General features: G+C 37.2%; 2 protein-coding genes and 1 long non-coding RNA gene across 9 annotated transcripts in view; 1 reads left to right on the top strand and 2 right to left on the bottom strand.

Moving 5' to 3' along the window:
• Positions 1-1,662, bottom strand: part of LOC135105833 (general transcription factor IIF subunit 2-like) — a 23,095-nt gene extending 21,433 nt beyond the window's left edge. The window contains exon 1 of the mRNA XM_064014441.1: positions 1,531-1,662. The gene's annotated coding sequence lies outside the window, so the exon portion shown is untranslated. The remainder of the gene's footprint in view (positions 1-1,530) is intronic.
• Positions 609-19,319, top strand: LOC135105834 (uncharacterized). Of its 2 annotated transcripts, XR_010271028.1 has the most exons (7): positions 609-1,036; positions 6,485-6,523; positions 9,153-9,304; positions 9,446-9,609; positions 14,758-14,851; positions 15,099-18,507; positions 19,184-19,319. It is a non-coding gene; the product is annotated as an uncharacterized LOC135105834 (long non-coding RNA). The 2 variants fall into 2 exon arrangements; XR_010271027.1 differs by having other exon boundaries at positions 14,758-18,507.
• LOC135105832 (agrin-like) overlaps positions 5,651-19,319 on the bottom strand; it is a 136,079-nt gene continuing 122,410 nt past the window's right edge. For 4 of the 6 annotated variants that reach the window (XM_064014435.1, XM_064014438.1, XM_064014437.1 and 1 more), the window contains 9 exons: positions 19,171-19,305; positions 18,317-18,560; positions 16,418-16,582; positions 15,077-15,208; positions 14,747-14,865; positions 14,132-14,213; positions 11,733-11,925; positions 9,438-9,585; positions 5,651-9,285 (listed from right to left, as the gene is read on the bottom strand). In XM_064014435.1, coding sequence (XP_063870505.1) covers positions 9,134-9,285; positions 9,438-9,585; positions 11,733-11,925; positions 14,132-14,213; positions 14,747-14,865; positions 15,077-15,208; positions 16,418-16,582; positions 18,317-18,560; positions 19,171-19,305 — 1,370 coding nt within the window. In that variant the 3' untranslated portion in view covers positions 5,651-9,133. Of the gene's footprint in view, positions 9,286-9,437; positions 9,586-11,732; positions 11,926-14,131; positions 14,214-14,746; positions 14,866-15,076; positions 15,209-16,417; positions 16,583-17,754; positions 17,829-18,316; positions 18,561-19,170; positions 19,306-19,319 lie in introns of those variants that run through there. The other 2 variants (XM_064014436.1, XM_064014440.1) reach the window with 2 other exon arrangements.

Here is a 19,319-nt window from a genome sequence, read left to right as displayed (position 1 = left end):
CAGGCCACTTGCCAGATCTATGGAAAGTTTCTAACATTGTCCCCATTTTTAAAGACCCCCAGAGGAAATCCTCTCAACTATAAACCAATTAGCTTGACATCAGTTTGTGTTAAGACCTTAGAACGAATTATAACACACCGGTTTTAGCAATACTTTGAAGGTAATGGATTTATTCATCACTATTTGGTGGTGGTTTGGTGGATAGTGGTTATACAGTTAATGTGGTATTCTTTGACTACAGCAAGGCCTTTGATGTTCACCATGACACCTTGATTTACAAACTTTATGCTACTGGAATTTCTGGATCTTTACTTGGTTGGCTGCAAGCATTCCTCCAAAACAGGTCAAATAGAGTTACACTGTAGGGTTGCCATACGTCCGGATTTTCCCGGACATATCCGGAAATCAGATAACGAAATCTGCGTCCGGGGGGGATTTTGGAAAATCCCTCAAATGTCCGGAATTTCACCTTCCATCATTACTAACTGTTAAAAAATCACATTTATTAAATTTCCTTGGGTTGAAATGATGAGAGAGAGAGAGAGAGAGAGAGAGAGAGAGAGAGAGAGAGAGAGGGGTTCACCGAGTGGCAGCTGCTTTGGTTTGGTTTCGGTCAAGACTGACGTGTAATGGGTCCTGTATGAAGTCGGTGCTCGCAGCCTTCCCAACGCCGCCTCACTTGACGTCGCGCTCGCGCCCCAGTCTTTCACCAGCTCTGATAGGGGTCAGTTTGGACTACTGTTTGCGGCCTTGTGACCTCGTCATTACAACTATTACTTGTTCTTGTCAAGATGCCCAAACGAAAGTGTAAATTCACTGCAGAGAAGCAGAACAAACTCCCGTGCTTCAAAAAAGGCAGGGATGAGTGGGAAGCCGAGTGTTTGGTGTGTAAACCAGGAACATTTGTCTCATTGGCACATAAAGACATTAATGACTTACAGTCACATGTGAGCTCCGAGAAACATAAGAGAGCAATGCAAGAAGAGGGTTCATCAATGAAGATGACACATTATTTTATTATCAGCTATATGCAAAGGTAAATAAGTTGAGTTTCTTTTAATTAATTTACATGTTTTCCAGTATCATATCAGGACCATAATCAGGTGTTAGTGAAGGTGTCCGGAATTTTGATAGTTCATATATGGCAACCCTAAGTTACAGTATCTGGCACTGAGAGCTACGCTTTTCCTGTACTAAGTGGGGTACCAAAACGGCTCAATATTGGGTTCTATTATCTTTCTGGTAATTGTCTAGAGTCCTTTCCTAGCCTTATCACTTGTCTATCTCTTCCATCCTTTCGCATATACCTTTGATAAACCTAATACGTAAATATAAAGTGGGAGAAAATTACCTCTTTCCCTCTAACCTAACAAACTTGGGGGAATGTAGGAATGCAGGTTCTTTGGGTGGGGTGAAGCAAGTAATTCACCGATTTATGATTAAAACTCTATATTACGGCGAGCTCATATTAAATTACGCATTGCACTGACCAAATATACGTAAAATGAGGCGCCTATGACGCTTACTTACAGCTGCAACATCAAATTTCTTCTCAATAATTCTGAGGTGCACAGGTCGGCCATGACACTCAGCTGATGCCCAACAGACAATTGTGTTTTAATTCATAAATGGAAAAATTCATAGGCAGACAGAATGCATGCACCTCTATACTTATAAAAACACTGAATACCCATCTAGCGATGCTCTTTTATTCGCCGAAGATTAAATTCCGGATTGAGCAGTTTGGATTATAACGTCAAAACACGCATATTATTAAGTGCATTGAATACACAGTGAATTTGAGATCCGATGTATAGAGTCGGGATTCAGTATTAAAAGAAAAAAAAAAAATCCGGAGTTCAAATAATTGATTAAAAATGGTTTGGTGTCTGTTTCGGAATGAAGCTCACCACGTGAGTTTGATTATACACTGCATTATATGATGTAACAAAGCCGGTCACTTCAGTAATTGGCCACTACGTGTGAAGGGTGTGCTGTATCATTGGTTGATCTCTCTGTTATTCTGCAAGAACAAGGAAGTTTGTGGGAGTTTCTCAGCAACCACGGATTGGTGAACAAGACGATAATGTAATATAAGATCGCTGTAATAGTGAGTTTCCAATCATAAATCAGTGAATTATTTTCTTCCATTCACTCCCATCCTACACTTCCTCCCTTCTTAGACGTTCATAGAGCAATAGGGTTCCGGCAGGCTTCTGAGCCCAGAACAGCTTCACTGATCCGGAGTCCTTCTGCTCCTTCGAGTTCTCTATCTCGTTGGGGGTGGGGGCCGTCGGGGTGATTTGCCGAGTCAGTGGGCCAAACCCACTTACCCTCGACATCGGTACTCACTCTGGCGCTTCCGGGGTGACGGCCCGCTGGTGGAAAGGTAGCGCTCTTCCTGCCTTTAAATACCAGCGGGTTCATGGCTTTGATAATGGGGTACACGGTGCGGATGCTGTACCAGTCCCCCAAGGGTCCGGGGGGCGGGCATAGAGCCTCTGTGTTCGTTCCCTGGATCAAGGGCGTTCTAGCAGAAGCCGTAATCTGCGAACTTTTGTTTCGTGCTGCGGCGGGCCTAGTAGCTCAGGTAGCCAACCGCCTGGTCTGAGGGTGGCGTCCTCAGACTGGAATACTGTCGGGGGCGACCTCGCCAGGTAGGTTTTGCATCACCTGCATAAACGGCTCGAAATCCGAGTGGGGTCATGTCATTAGTGGGGTGCCACAGGGATCAGTATTAGGGCCATTATTATTTCTAATATATATCAATGACTTGGATAGTGGAATTAGTAGCGATGTTAGTAAATTTGCGGATGACACAAATATAGGTAGATTAATTAGGTCAGAAGCGGATGCCATTGCCTTGCAGACAGACTTAGATAGAATGAATGAATGGACGGATAGATGGCAAATGCAATTTAATATCAATAAATGCAAAGTGCTTAGCGTAGGTAGAGGAAACCCACACAATAGGTACACATTAAACACCCAAACTCTGGTAGGTACAGGGTACGAGAAAGATTCAGGAGTTATAGTTAGCTCTGAACTCCGTCTAGGGAAACAATGCATAGAAGCCAGAAACAAGGCAAATAGGGTACTAGGATTCATTTTTAGGAGTGTTAAAAGTAGAAGGCCGGAAGTAATATTAAAGTTATACTTGGCGCTGGTCAGACCTCATCTAGACTACGCTGTGCAGTTCTGGTCCCCACATTACAGGAAAGATATAGGTCTATTAGAATCAGTACAGAGGAGAATGACTAAAAGGATACAGGGGATGAGGAGTATTCCTTACGAAGCGAGGTTGAAGCGGTTAAATTTACATTCTCTAGAGAGACGTAGGTTAAGAGGGGACCTGATAGAAGTCTTTAAGTGGTATAAGGGTTATAACAAGGGAGATGTAAGCAAAATTCTTAGGATCAGCAACCAGGGTAGAACAAGAAATAACGGGTTCAAGCTTGAAAAATTTAGGTTTAGGAAGGAGATAGGAAAAAATTGGTTCTCAAATAGAATGGTAGATGAGTGGAACGGAGTCAGTAATCATGTAGTTAGTGTTAGGACACTAGAGAGCTTTAAGAGAAGATTAGACAAGTTTATGCATGGGGATAACAGATGGAAATAGGTAGGAGTGTTTCATACAGGGACTGCCACGTGTAAGCCTGGTCGCTTCTTGCAGCTTCCCTTATTTCTTATGTTCTTATGTTCTTATGCCCGCTACCCTGTCGTCCCCCCAAAGGGGTTGTCCTGGCCGCCTGCTATCGGCTGCTTGTTCGCCAAGCGCGGGTAAACAGCGGTCGGACAAAGCATGACTTGATCAAGGTATCCACCCCTCCCCCCCTTAAAAAAAAAAATCTTATGCCCCTAAGTTTGTTGGGATGAACGAAAGGGGATATTTCTCCCTCACCTTATACTTGGGTTTTAGGTGTATCTAAAGGTATATGGGTAAAAATTGAAAAAGAATAGGACAGCAATAAGGCCGGGAAAGGACTCTAGACAATTACTTTGTCAATTATCTCCAAAAAACACGCTCACTGAGGCGTATCCTCCATAGGTGAGAGAGGAAAGACATCCCACAAGACAGCATACACTTGCTGTTGTCATAAAGATACAGGACAGTGACAACAGGCAAAGGTAATTTCGCAAAGTAAAGGGAATTCAGTTTTATTGCTGCTTCAACCAATACACCGTACGTAACTATAGCCCTTTGCAAGGTCTACATCTCACAGTTCGGAGTATTTCTAGCCCCATTTTACAATGTAGGATATCAATAATAAGGTTACCTAAAGGGGAGTCCATGGGGAAGCCCTGCCCCCCGTTTAGGAGATTACAAAATGTTAGGTTAGTTTATCTTATTTGGGGGTCCAAAGGGGGAGCGAAACCTTCCCCAGTTAGGTTACAAAATGGTAGGTTAGTTTACCATTCGAGGATGTCCAGTAGGTTAGGGGATGGTTGATTGGGGGATACTGGTTGAAGTTGTAAATTTGGTTAGCAAATTCCCAGCCTGAAGGACGTACACAAATTATACAGAGATGGAAAAAGGTGGCTAAAGTGGCAAAGCAGCTGATTTTTTTTTTTCTTTTTTTTTTTTTTGCCATCATCCTTACTTGATTATTAGGTCAGTTTTTTATTTTAATAAATTTTGTTTATTTTTTAAAAATTTATTGGGATGTGCTGTGCATGTGCTTATGCACATACAATCCTGGATCACTGATAATTAATCTGCTCATTGAAACTATTTAAATTGAAACAATTACTACCCATCATTAAATAATGTTTTGTTGGGATTAAAATATATTTCCCACAGAAGCTGTCACAAACTCAATTCCTCCTTCTATTAACTCAACGCAACCCAGATAAGCATCCTCTCTCCTTCAATTGAAGGCACTCAGTTGTTCCTCTTTTCTACACTGAACATCTTTGGTCTACCCATCACTATTAATCCAAACTTCCCATTTCATCTCTAGCTAAAACATCATCTTTGATGTTAGGCATTCTGAGTTGTCACTGCCAGTTTTTTCTCACCCCCTATCTGCTAATTGACTGTCTTCAGTGCTTCGCTTTTTCTACCACAATGTTGCATCTCTTGCTATCTTTTAGTGCTATTTTCATGTTAAATGTGCTTCAGGCCTTGCTAACTGCACGTCTTTCCTTCTTCCACCACTTTGCTGCACAAGACTTTCTAGCTTCTCACCGCTATTTTATCCACCTCTTTAATACGAGTTAACCAATATTCTCATTCTTTCGTCCCTTTTCCTGGTAAATTATGAAACTTTGTCTGCTTCTGTATTTCCCCCTTTCAATGACTTGAACTCTTTTAATAGGCTCTAGGTCAGTGTCTATCCTACCTGAAAAAAAAAAAAAAAATTAATAAAATAAAATAATAATTATAATTTCTACTCGTTTGAGGCCAATTCCATACAACATCAACCAGAGGTGTAACAAAAAAAGCATCAATGAGATAGATGACTTTACAGTTGAGAGTGTTTGATACAAAAGGACTGTGGAGCAAAGAAGAGTAGTTGTGCATGAGTGGTCCCAAGGACTTTAATAAAAGGTTCTCTTACTTCTGATACTACCTGATGATCAGCTTGAGGCAGCTGACTCCTAGATATGCTGTGCAGAATGATGAAAAAAAGAAAGAACAAAAATTTAATTTGGGTTTTTATTTTCTACAAATATGTGCAAACACACTGAATTATGTACATAAAGATCTGTCAAAACATTTGAATGACACTTAAATTTACAGATTCATGAAAATATCTGTAGGAACATCAGCATATAATGTAATGGGTGTGACATTCTGGCTTGTGTCACAGGAATACTATCCATTTATTTATCAGTTCCAATTCAATATATAATTTTCAAGAATTTAATCCCATAATATATACTGTATATGAAAAAAGAAATATACATCACCAGGTAATTAGGTTCCTATACAATTAAGGTGTGTTTCATTAGTGTTGGGATACTTTTTACTTATATGACCAAGTGAATTGCTTTCTAAAGTGTGGAGTACGAAAAATCAGTTTCTTCCATGTTGCAACAGTACTACATTTGTATTAGATATTTATATATCTATAATACTAAAACATACATGTTTGCACAGTCCTACAATATTGGCACATTATCTTGTAAAAATTATTTCTCTATTATATATTACAATATTTACAAATCAACACTCCTCTGGAAGACAGGTGGGCCTTTTAAAAAACTTTACAGAAAAAATACTAGCGCACTAATGAATTCTCACCAGTATGGAGTGCTTTAGGTGTGAAAAAATAAAGGGATCTCAAAGGAATATCCTACACATTTCACCCTAAGGAAGAATTTTAAAAGTCAGATATAACATAACACTCTTCATCAATGAATCATAAGTTTAAGCTTCTGTTTTGAATACAAGTACTGATATTATATCCTTCATCATTAGGGTAATTGTCTGATTTCCAAAGAGGTCCTAATGTTTCTTATTTTTCTTTTGTTCCTGAAGGGCTATGACTGCTGAGTGGAGTGCAGGAGGCAGCTACTGGTGAGTTTGTGATGTGGTGCTTCATCCCTGCTGGTCAGACTCACCAATGAACTACATGTACAAAAATTATAATACATAAAGAAAATCATTAACCTACTGTTTTACTCTTCAAAATATAACATACAAACAGTTTTGATTAAGCAATGGCAAATTTATAAAATCACCTTGCATGAAGATCAACTTATCGGCATTAGCTCTAGACAAGATTTGGAGAGATCCTGGTTAGATTGCATTTGAAGGCATTTCTTTCTATCAAACAAACATTTTGACATAAGTTTAGAATAATAATTGATCATATAGAAAGCAAATGGAAGTTACAATCAAACACTTAATTAGTAAATATTGACAAGAATAGTGATCAGTTAATTGCAATAAATAATTTCCACTCCTATCAGGCATACTTTCAACACTATAATTATTGATATTGTGTACATATTGAGTAAAGCTCCCAAATTTGCTTAGTTCTCACCACAGATCATTATAGCAGTATGATTGCTAAACCTCTCCTTAATCTTGAATGTAGCATTTTATCAGCATGTTAGTATATTACACTTGTTTGCTTCCCCACAAGGTTCATGACACTATATATAACCTTATACTTAACTAACTAATAAAGAGGTTTGGATGGAATAATGTGACTGCCTCAGCTCAGTAATGGAACAGACTCAGCACACCTTTTCATTAACTGGTCTCAATTCTATACAGCTCTGCTTAAAACATAGTGATTATCTACAGTAACAAAAATATATCTTTGATAATAACTGGCTTATTTTTAAGGACATTATTTGCAGCAAGTTCTCCAAAATTATATTTTTGAATTACTATCAATTTGACAAAATATACTAGTAATTAATACAATTAGCTCCAATGATATTGTTGTAACTAAAGAGAAGCAGTCTTGCATTTTGTATACAATGTGATAGATACTGATTAATATTAGTTTCTGCAAAAAAAAAAAAAAAAAAAAAAATTATATATATATGTGTGTGTGTGTGTGTGTGTGTGTGTAAATTTAGATGCTGACCTTGAGCTCACCAAATACACAGGAACAATATAGTTAATGAAAGGCTTCCATGAAAATATATTCACACTGAGAATTACAAATAAATTTTTGTAACTCATTCTAAAACTCCTAAATATGAAGTACATTGCTGCTGCAATACCTGTAACATTTGTTAATACACAAGTTGTACAATTATCAGCCAAATTTTTTCTTACCTCTCTTCAGTCTATGTGTGTGTGTGTGTGTGTAAAGAATTGCATACAATGCATAGGTGAAAATGAGAAGGAAAATTTTGAAATATAGAACAGTTGTGGGAAAAATTTTATATATATATATATATATATATATATATATATATATATATATATATATATATATATATATATATATATATATATATATATATATATAGATAGATAGATAGATAGATAGATAGATAGATAGTGCTGATCATTTGTCAACAGTAGCCGCTTAATTTAAGTTGCCAAAAAATTATACACTGCCATTCTACTCTTGTAGGTCATTACATTTTATTAAACAACTTAGAAATAAAAGTTGAAGGCTTTGTTATATTAACAGTAGTACTGGCAGCAGTATTAACATGTGCTACAGGTAGGTAAGGTCATACTGAACAACACAGAGACAGTCTAGTATGTAGTAGCTTAGGCCTGAGTTTCATTTAAGTCCGGTGACAGCGGCAAGACCCTGTGTTTATAATTTAAATCCAATGGTATATTTAACTTCAATTTGAGAACTGAAATATTTTATATTTAATTTGTGACAATTAATTAAATTCTGAAAAGTTAATGTAAATACATACTGCAATTTTTCATATAATGATTCTAATGTTGAGAACTATTTCGATCAATAAAAATTGTACACAAAACACAAATTACATAGGCAATAATTACAAGCAGTTTTGTGAAGTGTTTCAACACAAAAAACTGAGCCCTTCCCATGCCTTTCCTCAAAACAAACACTACACATTCATCCCAGTAGTTTACACTATGTAAGAGTTAGTCTTCTTCAGTATGTACATATGGATAACAAAAAAAAAAAATTATAAGACGCTTTAAATCTGCCTGAGTGCAGATCATTGCAGGGACTCGTACATGAGGCCCATCTGTAGTGCGGAGTGTAATGTGGAAACACATTACAAACATTATTTCTAGTATATCACACCATCCATGAAGCTTTAGGCTCCATCTTTTCCTTGTAGCTCATGGCAATACCTCACATATCAGTCAAAACACAACCTTTGATTGAACTTTTATATCATACCCGCACTGAACCATTAATGTCAACTTTACTTTTGTCTTTATGTATGGTATAGACTGTGTAAGAACAAAGTAAGCACATATAAAACTTGTCAGCTTCATTAACTTGTAATGAAAGTGTAATGAAACACTACTTTAACATTTATATCAAAGTACATTCAACACAATGCACAATAGTATGCAAAACAGAATAGTCAGATAATTTTAAGGCTGTTTGTCTTGCAATGACAGTATGTAGTACTTATTGTCTATGGCAGAAAAAGGTCTAATGGAGTTTAAAACTTTGTTCTTTTTACTTCAGCTATCAACCACTAATATGTCACTTTCCTTTCACCGCATTTCATCACAGAACCTTACAAGAGAAGAGTCACCATGTGTCACTAGGTTTAGGTCCCGATTCTCCACCTGAATGGAGTCTATGCATCCTCGGAAGCCCTGGTAGTAGGCTGGAGGCAGACCACGTGGCATCTTTGGAGACCCACCTGTGCAGCATAAAAAAAGGCGAGTTAAAAGACTTGAGAGGATACCGTACACCATGGAGAGGATACACCATGGAGACATTTTTTGTATATTTCTTGTATTTTACTTAATATTTTAGGATATCTTCTGTTCCTAGAAATCAGTAATATCTTACCAATCCAGAGTTTGCCATTGGTGTTGAGTGTGGTAGAGCCGCGGTTAGCAAGGCCCTTGACTGGACGTTCGTTGTCGACTCTGAGGACTCCGAGGCGCTTCCGTCGGTGCACTACCAGCACGTGCCACTGACCATCATCCACACGCACCTGGGGGCACAAGACAACAATGAGGTGTGGAGTTGTGAAGCTTTGTTGTACAAGTGAAGCAGTATTTATGAAGAATTACAGCAGGAAGAAATATACTGTATTTGATGGCTCATAAGACACACCTTTTCTCCAAAAAAAGAAAGTCTCAGGAAATGAGCCTGCGTCCTATGAGGCCAAGGTTCAGCATTGGAGCAGTGGTTGGGTGGTAAGTCTATGGCAACAGAGGCTCTAAAATCAAACCCCAGACATCTTCGCACATGTAAACAAAGTGATGATTGGTACTACATCACAAAACAACTCTTTTAAGGTAATAGTATACAATAGGTCATACTTACTGGTAATTCACATAGAATGACACCATTCAGGAAGAATTTGCCTAAGTGACCATGCACCATGCATTGCATGTACCAAAACAAACACGTGGTTGGTTACACACCGAACCCGGTGAAACGGGCAAGCTTCACTGAGTTCTTTACAATGTGATGCTGTTACTCCTTGAGGTAAGGCACTTCCATACAATTAAAATTGCACCCATCTTTTAACATTCTTATGAACACACTTTATTACCCCTGTAGTCTCTCATAGTCACTGCCGACGCCACATGCCAGGTATATGTTTACATCTCACAACAGGATTGGTATGTAAGCTACTAATAAATATTAAAGTTTTTAAATGCAAAATATTGCAATCTCATAATGATCTAAATGCATGTGAGAGTCTTCAAATGTCAGGTGAAATTCTTCACTTCATATTCAGAGCTTTAAATCCGCTCATTTATCTATTTTTTCATTTCAATGTCTGCCAAAACTGGATGCATCTTATAAGCCCATGCATCTTATGAGCAATCAATTATGGTAAATCAGTGTTGCCTCTAGACATGCTTCTGGTGATATGCTTTCCCTTATACAGGTGTCCTGCTTCGTTATGAAAGATTTTGCCTTCTCCAGTAAGTCATAGAAGCTGTTTGGGTCCATCCTCATATAGTTTGTGAAATCTGATTCATAACCAATATGCAGTTCATGTAAAATGGTTGCATGACTTCCCCTTTCTCTTTATGTTTTTAACCAGTCATTGCACCATTCCCTTCTTGTCACCTTGTCCTACACAGTGCAGCAATTATCATGCTGCATAGTGCAATTTTCTCAGTTTTGTTTTTTATCTTCTTGTGCACCATGGTGATAATATACTGCACTAGATGCTGGCAACAACCACCTGTCGCCAAAATCCACACAAACACTGACGTAAATACCTGTGTGTTGCTAACGGACATTAGCTTCGAACATTGTCTGCCGGTCTTTGTCTGGTGAACAGAGTAGAAACTACCACTTTTTGTTGCCCTATCAACTTCCCTTGTTTAAATGCTTACGACGTCATCCTGCTTCGCCTTATAATATGGCAGCAGTGTTTGTCCGAAGGACACTGTTTGACCGTGTGGATGCACCTTTAAAGAAAGATTTATTCAACATGACAGCAAGAGATATGGACACCACCATCCTTGTGTCCATATCTTCCTCCTCATCATTTTCTTTGTTTTTGCTCTTTCTTGCAGAGGAACTGTATATAGTCAAACTTAAAATTGCATGATCAAATCGATCAATTTCTATTGTATGCTAGCTCCTAGTAGACTGTCATCCGTGTTGTTTTTTGTTGTGCACATGTAGCACTGGGTACCAAATGATATACTTCAAAGAGCCAGCTGGTTGTCAGAAATCAAGGGCCCCAGCATTGAAGACTGCTGTCAGAAAACATGCATGTGTGATATAGCTATAGGTGAAGGCAAAGACAACCGAGATAAACACTTATTTACTTCATTCATTATGATAATGATTGTAATAAGTGCTATAAGATAGATAGTTTTGTGGTTCTAACAAGAAGCTGCTATGGTGGTCAAAAAGGTAAATAATGATAAGAAAAGGGAAACAAAGAAAAAGGAAAGGATGAGGTCAAATAAATTATAGGGAAAAAGATAAGAAAGAAGAAAGATGACATAGAGAGAAAGACTTGGCATGCTAAAGACCAGTGGGAAGTATAGATATACTGGAAAGTGGTAAAAATATATGTCACCAGAGCATCCCATCCCTCTTAAACCTAGTTTGAAAATATGAGTGCAGAAGTTATGCAGAAGGATGACAGATGAAATAGCTCACCTTTGACCTTATCACAAGGAGGGCCTGTTGTGTGCCTAAGTTGAAGGACAGCTCCACAAAGCCCCCATTTATAGTAAGGGCAAAGTAGTCTCTTGATACACTGGATCCCTTGTTGAGCCACACCAGAACACCATTGGGAGTTGTTGCTCGAAAGCGAATCTCAAAATGGTTGGTGGTCTGACCTCGTCTACTGCTGCCATCAAGAATGAGATTAGACTCGAAAGTGTGGAACATGCTACTGGTGTCAATGTTTTATTCTATAGGGTAGTTCTATACATTTGTATGTGTTACCATTTCAAATCTTAAAGACACATATATCAGAATCTACTGCATTATGCTTTAATGTCAAATATCATAATTACCATATATAATGAAATGTTGTTCATATGTAACTAATTGTACAACACCAGTTTAACCAAAAAAACTTGACAATTGCATGTTAAACTAAGCAGGTTGTTCATGCAGTTAGTAGAGCAAGCATCTCACCCTCCCAGTCCTGGCTCCTCTTCATTGTCTTCTGATGGTGACACTACATGATCTATTTCATTGAGGGTGGGAGGAGGATCACCTTCCATTTCCTCTCCATAATCTTCCTCTTCAGTGAATGCCTCATTATCCTCATCATTATATAAAGAGAAGAGGCCTGAACCAACCTCTCTCTCTTCATCCTCCACAGAGGAAATTATTTTCTTTTCCTTCTCTTTTGATAATATCTCTAAGTCTTTTACTTCATCCCCTAGGGTATTTTCTTGTTCCTCCTCTTCCTCTTCCTCCCCCTCTTCTTCTTCCTCCTCCTCCTCTTCTAGGAATGCAATATCATCTTCAAGGTCATACTCAGTTGGATAACTGAGATCTATGTTGGTCCATGGTTCAGGAAAGTCAAGGCTCTCATAGTCATCAAGTGTGAGATTGTACTGTGTCAGGTTACTACATGGCCCACCACAAAGGATGCAAGCAAGATAAAGAAGGGGTTAGTTAGTTAAACTTGGTAGTTAAGTCTATGAAATATTAGTAATAATAGCAGTTAGTATAATATTCATGCTCACTGGTATGTTTTAATTTCTTATAACAATGCCAGCTATAGAAATGTCTACTTCCATAGGTTTCTACATGTACTCCAACATTAGATCCTTTCTTCATAGGTAAGATAAGCATTTCATTGAGGAAAAGAGCCTCAGTAGTAAAAAAAAATTAGTCAAACACTGATGTGTAATGCCATCCCTTTCAAAGTTTTTGTTTTACTATATGTACATACAATTACTAATTAAAGGAGCATTTGATATATTATGGTGTAATATAATATACTTGTATGCATTTATGAAATGTTTTATAAGTAAGATTTCCATAAATTAATAAATTAACATTGAAGAATAATCCTCATCAACAATAATGACTGCACCCTAAGCTCATCTAGAATGCCCACACACTGCCTCTTCCCCCCATTTGGTGGGGCAGCTGATTGGTGCACTCTTGTTACTTCCCTAATTGTTCATAAGATATTTTCAGTCACATTAAGTAGCCTTGCTTTGAGCTAATTCTCAAAAATATTCATATGAAAATTGTAATACTGTAATAGGGAGACACTGGTGCTTCAGAAAAGCTGTAAAAATAAATACATATTTAGCAAAAGGGAAAAAAACCATTCTGGATTTTATGGGTTTAGAGAAAGCATGTGATAGAATTGACAAGAATGTAGGATGTCTAAGTTGTATGGTGTAAGTGGTTGGTTGTTAAACGGGATGAAAATTTTTTTTTATCAGAACAGTAGAGTATGTGTAAGGTTAGGAAACAGAACAAGTGAATGATTTCAGGTCATGGTGTGTTAACAACCATATCAAGGGAATTATGTAAAATAAAATATATTATTTGTTTCCACAAATTTTCTAAAGGGTTAATACCTTGACATAACTATTATTCTAGTACTGAAAAAAAAAATCTTCTAATGGCAAAGCTTGTTGATAATTTGACAGAAAATATCTTAAATATATATTTTAAAAAGTAGTATGTGACAAGAGTGTAGAACCTATCACCTGGTCCGCAGAAAAGGGGAGAAAGCAGGGGGCAGGACTTACAGGCGAGCATAATATGTGGTGACTTTCTTAGTACAGCAAGAGGTATGTTCATCAGTCTGATAGTTTCTTTGATGGAACAAGAAAATATCTTTTAAAAATGCAGTAAAATTTACCAGTACAAGCATGTATTTTATTCTCAATGTTAAGATACTGTATGAGGAACAGTGTTAGCAATACACAAAAGATATACACATTCGATGGAATGGATAACAATATTAGTGGTTAGTAGCTTGGAATCTTTCAGTGATATTATTTACATGTAAAATGCAAAGTTAATAAAAATAACTATAAGCTCCCACTGCTGGACTACATAACTTAATAACTCACATTCTATACACCATGTTGGGAAATCTGAGGAATGTCTGGCCATCAAAATTGACAGGTTTCATCATCCGTTCCTCATCGACACCTGTGCAGGAATATGGAGACATTTCTAGACTTTACTCAAGAGAAAAAAGGGAACTATAAATCAAGAGCATTCCGAGCAGAGAGTAGTGGTCTAAGGGTTATAAAGATCAATCTAAAAGTTATTCAACATTAGAATCTTGTGAGTCTACACTTACCTTACCTTCTCATCTTCCAAGCAGCCTTTTTCTCTCATATTACCTTTCTGTCTTCCAAGTGACCTTTTCTGTTATTATGACCTCCAGTTTTACACATACAGACCTTCTTTACATAGTTTCTAATCATTATCCTTTTAACTTATAAGTGCTCACATGTACTTTAAAGGATGTGAAAGCTGTTCCAAATATTTCCTACAGCTCACAAAAAAATTAATGAAGGGCCTTGTTATTGCCTCTTTGGCTCTCATGAAGAAAGGAGAAAGTGGCCAGTGATCACTAGAATAAATTTCAAAGGAAGTGTGCAACAAAAATTAAAATTATTTGCCATAAAAATTCATGATTATCTTGGGATCACCCAATGTAATTATATAATACTCACGTTTTTCACAGAACTTGCCAGTGTATGGAGCAAGGCATTTGCACAAGAATCTGTTACGGAAGGGATGACAAACTCCACCATTTTCACAAGGATTCATCTGACAAGGTGGTCCACGGTACCTGTGTGTTGTGTAAATCTTTAGTGTGATTCTTAACATAAAGTCCTAGTTCTTCCTCTCCAATGTTAGGATGCTGCACAAAAGATTTAATAAAATCAATCCGTGAAAAATAGAGCCCATTTTAAATTTCTGAAACACCCTTATATTTTCACGTAAAAACATTTCCTAATTTGAAAAGTATAAAATATTTAACATCTTTTTTTTCCACTTACCTACGAACTCCTCTTCCACCAGTTGCTCTCTCATCAAGGTTGTCATAAACTTCAGAGTTGACAAGCAATCTCTGGATGGCTCCATTAAGACCCATGGTTACTCCTGAGTCAGGATGTGCAGTTGTATAATTCCTGTTGAAGAAGTTTACCTCATCAATTTTGGCTTGTTGAGAGGCAAATTTTTAGCAATGCATTTTCGTGCTTATAATTGAGGCTTATCTTGATACAGTAGACTTTAGTAATAATGTTTAAAAAATTGTTGACTGAATGATGAATTCTCATGACTTAAGTATCTAAAAGAATGTGAGATTTAATTATATTTTTAAGACTCCATACATGTTTGCATGTTTTGGCTGTGTTAACTTTATGATGGCTCATGATGCTGCACTATCTCTAACAACCTCTCCCCATAACCCTACATATCTAAGATCCTACACACTCACTTCATTCCAGATTATCTGCCAGTAATACCTGAGTGCAGCTGGTAGTTTTTAAATAGAGACCTAAAAAAACACTGTATTTTAAGCATGCTCATTCATGTTACCATTTAACAAACACAAATACTATTGTCAGATTACTGCTAACAAGCAATATTCTATCGCAAACTGCCTCTAACAGAGAGGGTCAGTTTGCTTCCAAGTCATACTCTAATACAAGAAATTTAAAGCCTAATGTGGGGATGGGCCACAACAAACCACAGAGAAGTCTGTAACACAGAACATGGTAATACTAATGTCAGGGATGTGAGTGTGTCACCAGCACTGCTGCCAGCCCTGCCACCACCACCATCATGCACAATAATGTGAGCTTAGTGAGAAAAAGGGCGGGCTGCTGCTGCTGCCACCATTCACAGTGATATCAACAGTGAGCATTCATCAGCTATGTATGTAAACAATGCCTCAGTGTGTTTTTTTTTTATCACTGTTACTATATTGTAACAGTTTTTATTCATTATCCTTTTTATTTTTATGAACTCCTATGTATCTAAAACCCTAAGTTGTATGCTTGAAAAAAAAAAAAAAAAATTTTACACATAGTCTTGAAATATTTTATTTAAATTTTTGAGGGGTTTGTATCAGCCAGGTCAGAACCATAGTTGTTTTCTGCTAATATTTTCATCAAAACTCTACCACGAATCATGTCTAACACAGGCCGATAGCAAAACTGAATCCCCATGTTGGCAGCGACCTGACTCAACATAGAAAAAAAGTTAACAGTTACAAGAAGTAATACAATAATGGCAGACAAATATAACATTTTGTAAAGTGAGAGTACAAGAACACATTTAAATTTTGAAGATATGTTCATTAGGAATAAAAGCAGAGGTTTAATTTAACTTACTCAAGCCCTCCAAGATAAAGTGGCTGGTTAAGATTGAGCTCCTTAAGGCGTGGTCCACTCTTCCCCATCACTCGGTGACCACGATTCACCCTCAGGATGCCTCTTCTCTTTTTCCTGCGTACCCTCACCACATGCCATGTGTTGAGGGGGATGCGGGTAGGGCTCCTATAAGCAGGGGGATGAGGGAAGGATACAATTAGAGTAAATGGTTTCTTCTTACATTACTCTGGTCCTTCAGGATTGTGATACATGACAGGTTGCATACTGAAATAATGTGTGTTTTATACTTTATAATCTTACTCATCCTTATTTCACTATTTTTCATAAATACAATAGGTTTTACTTTGATATGTGTACAGACAGCAATGAAATTACTGTATTGTGTGTTTATGGATAAAAAGTTACACAACAATGGGGAGGATATGAATAGGGTACAAAGTGATTTATCTGAGGGTAGATCTTGCATACTCTCTTTCTCTGGAGCTGCAAATTCCTTAGCACAGACAAGACGACATTTATGGGCATCAATCAAGCTCTTTACTGGTCAATGTGAAGAAGCATAAAACAATAGGATAACAAACAATATTCAAATGCAAACACAAATGTGTGAAAAATTAGGGAAATAAGGAATGGAATATAATTAGCTAAATAAGATAATTCTAAACAAATATTTTTGAAGGGATGAGCATTCATCTTGTGTGTGATGTACAAGGGGCTGGTGGGGTGACAAAACATGTGTAGAGGCACAAGAAAACCAGGTACAGTAAATAAATGCATTCAGCTTTTTGGGAATAACATTATTTGTCCTCTTGCAGATGTATGAATGAAAGTCAAGGTAAAGATGTTCATGGTTTCCTCTTTTTTGTAGTGCATTTGGGAGTTCGAACAGGTGGTGACTGAGTACAGGTGTGGACTTAAGATTGTCAGGATGAGACAATAGTGATCAGTTATAGACTTGATACTATAATAAACAAAGTAACAGATGAAATAACATTTGATGCATGTTATACATATATACATATAGTAAAAAGGCAATTTGTCTTGTTGATTTTTGGGAAGTCAGATTAGTTAATCGAAAACTTTGCTTCATAGGACCTGGTAAAATTTAGATTGCAAGTTTTTTTTTCTGAGTAACTAAAGGTAAAATCAATTGTGTTCATTTTGAAGTGAAACACTTCTATCAGCATCATTCATATTCTTGTATCCAGCATTCCCATGACAGTCTCAAGACCCCAGCCACCATGAGTCCACACTGGAGCGTGAAAGTGGATCAAAATAATAATACTGGTAAGTAATAAATTAAATTGTGCCAGAGTAAGTTCAGGAACAAAGTGTACTTGTTCATGTTGCTCACTCTGACCTGCAGTTTACCACCTACACCAGTGGATCCACTACTTACTTCAGCCTGAATCTGAAACAACACATGATAATTGGTGATTCTACTGTGACAAGCTGATCTAAATGTGTCACATTTACTAAAAACCTGAGCAACAACTGACAAAGCATGGAAGTGGTAAACACCAGACACTCCTGAAGGGTGCAGTGTTTCTAAGCATACACTGTGAAAATATTATTTACAATGATTATATAGTGTTAATCATGATTTAACTTTTTCTTTTTTACATGAACTTTCACAATATTTTCTTGACAATGAAAAAGCTTTTTTGAGACCAGTGATATATTCATGGAAAACTGTACAAATAGTACTTCCCAAAGAGCATAATGCTGGTCCTCCACCATCAAGTTCTAAACAAACCCTGCTCCCTATAGTAAGGCACAACAGCACTCTTGACTAAACGAAAGACTAAATGCAACATATCTAAAAATTGCATAAAAATACCATTTAAACATTATTGGAGAATATAAAGAGAAATGAAATTTAAACACAATGGCACTCACACAAGGGTTGCAAGGCCAGAGCCCAGATTGTAGGAGAACTCAACGTGTCCATTGCGAAGATTGAGGGCAATGAAGTCTCCTCCACCACCCATCTGTCCATTGTAGAGGAGGACCCCATCAGGAGAGCGTGTGAGGAACCACAGTTCCAGCACCAAGGAGTGACCCACATTCTCCAGAGTGGGTAGTTCAAGGTAAGCGTCCCCATCAAAGTCTGGGATCACTACCTCACGTAATGTTCTGTCCACTGGGAAAGCATGTGAAACTAGGTTGAGATGCAGAAAGTTTACCAAGAATAAGTTGAACAGATATTAAATATTATGATGAAAATTGCAAAGAGGTTAATTATCAAGTACCTACACAATGAAAATTTTTAATTATTTTGAAATAAATTTCTTTATAATGATTCTAACACATTGTCCAGTATATTTTTGGGTTTACTTACATCCACAAATACACAAACAGACACACAAAATTCTTTCACTGCAGGAAGAAAGAAAGGCTGGACACTGAGACAATGTAAGAAGTTGTGGAAAGAGAGATATTTGAATGATACAAAAAGAAAAAGTACAACTTCTCACTGAAATATATATTTGAAATAGGTTAGATATCATGATAGAGACAAGAAGAATACATCAACTTATGGAAGAATGGGGGCAAATATATATATATATATATATATATATATATATATATATATATATATATATATATATATATATATATATATATATATATATATATATATATATATATATATATGGAGACAGGACCAGACAAATGTAGCTCTGGTTTTCTACACTGCAACTAAGTATATAGACACAAACACACAAACTATCAGTATGACAGTGACTCACTCTGGTCACACAGTGTGCCGGTTCTACCAGGTGGACACTTGCATAGGAATCCCTCAGTGGGCAAAGTGACACAAGTTGCTCCTGCTAGACAAGGCTGGCTCTCACAAGGATCAAGTCTCACCTCACATCGATCACCTGAAGAGGACAAG

The sequence above is a fragment of the Scylla paramamosain genome, chromosome 12, assembly GCF_035594125.1.
Source record: "Scylla paramamosain isolate STU-SP2022 chromosome 12, ASM3559412v1, whole genome shotgun sequence".
NCBI classification, from domain to species: Eukaryota; Metazoa; Arthropoda; class Malacostraca; order Decapoda; family Portunidae; genus Scylla; species Scylla paramamosain.
The sequence above is the reverse complement of the archived record's forward strand: the minus strand, read 5'-3'. Positions and strand labels throughout refer to the sequence as shown.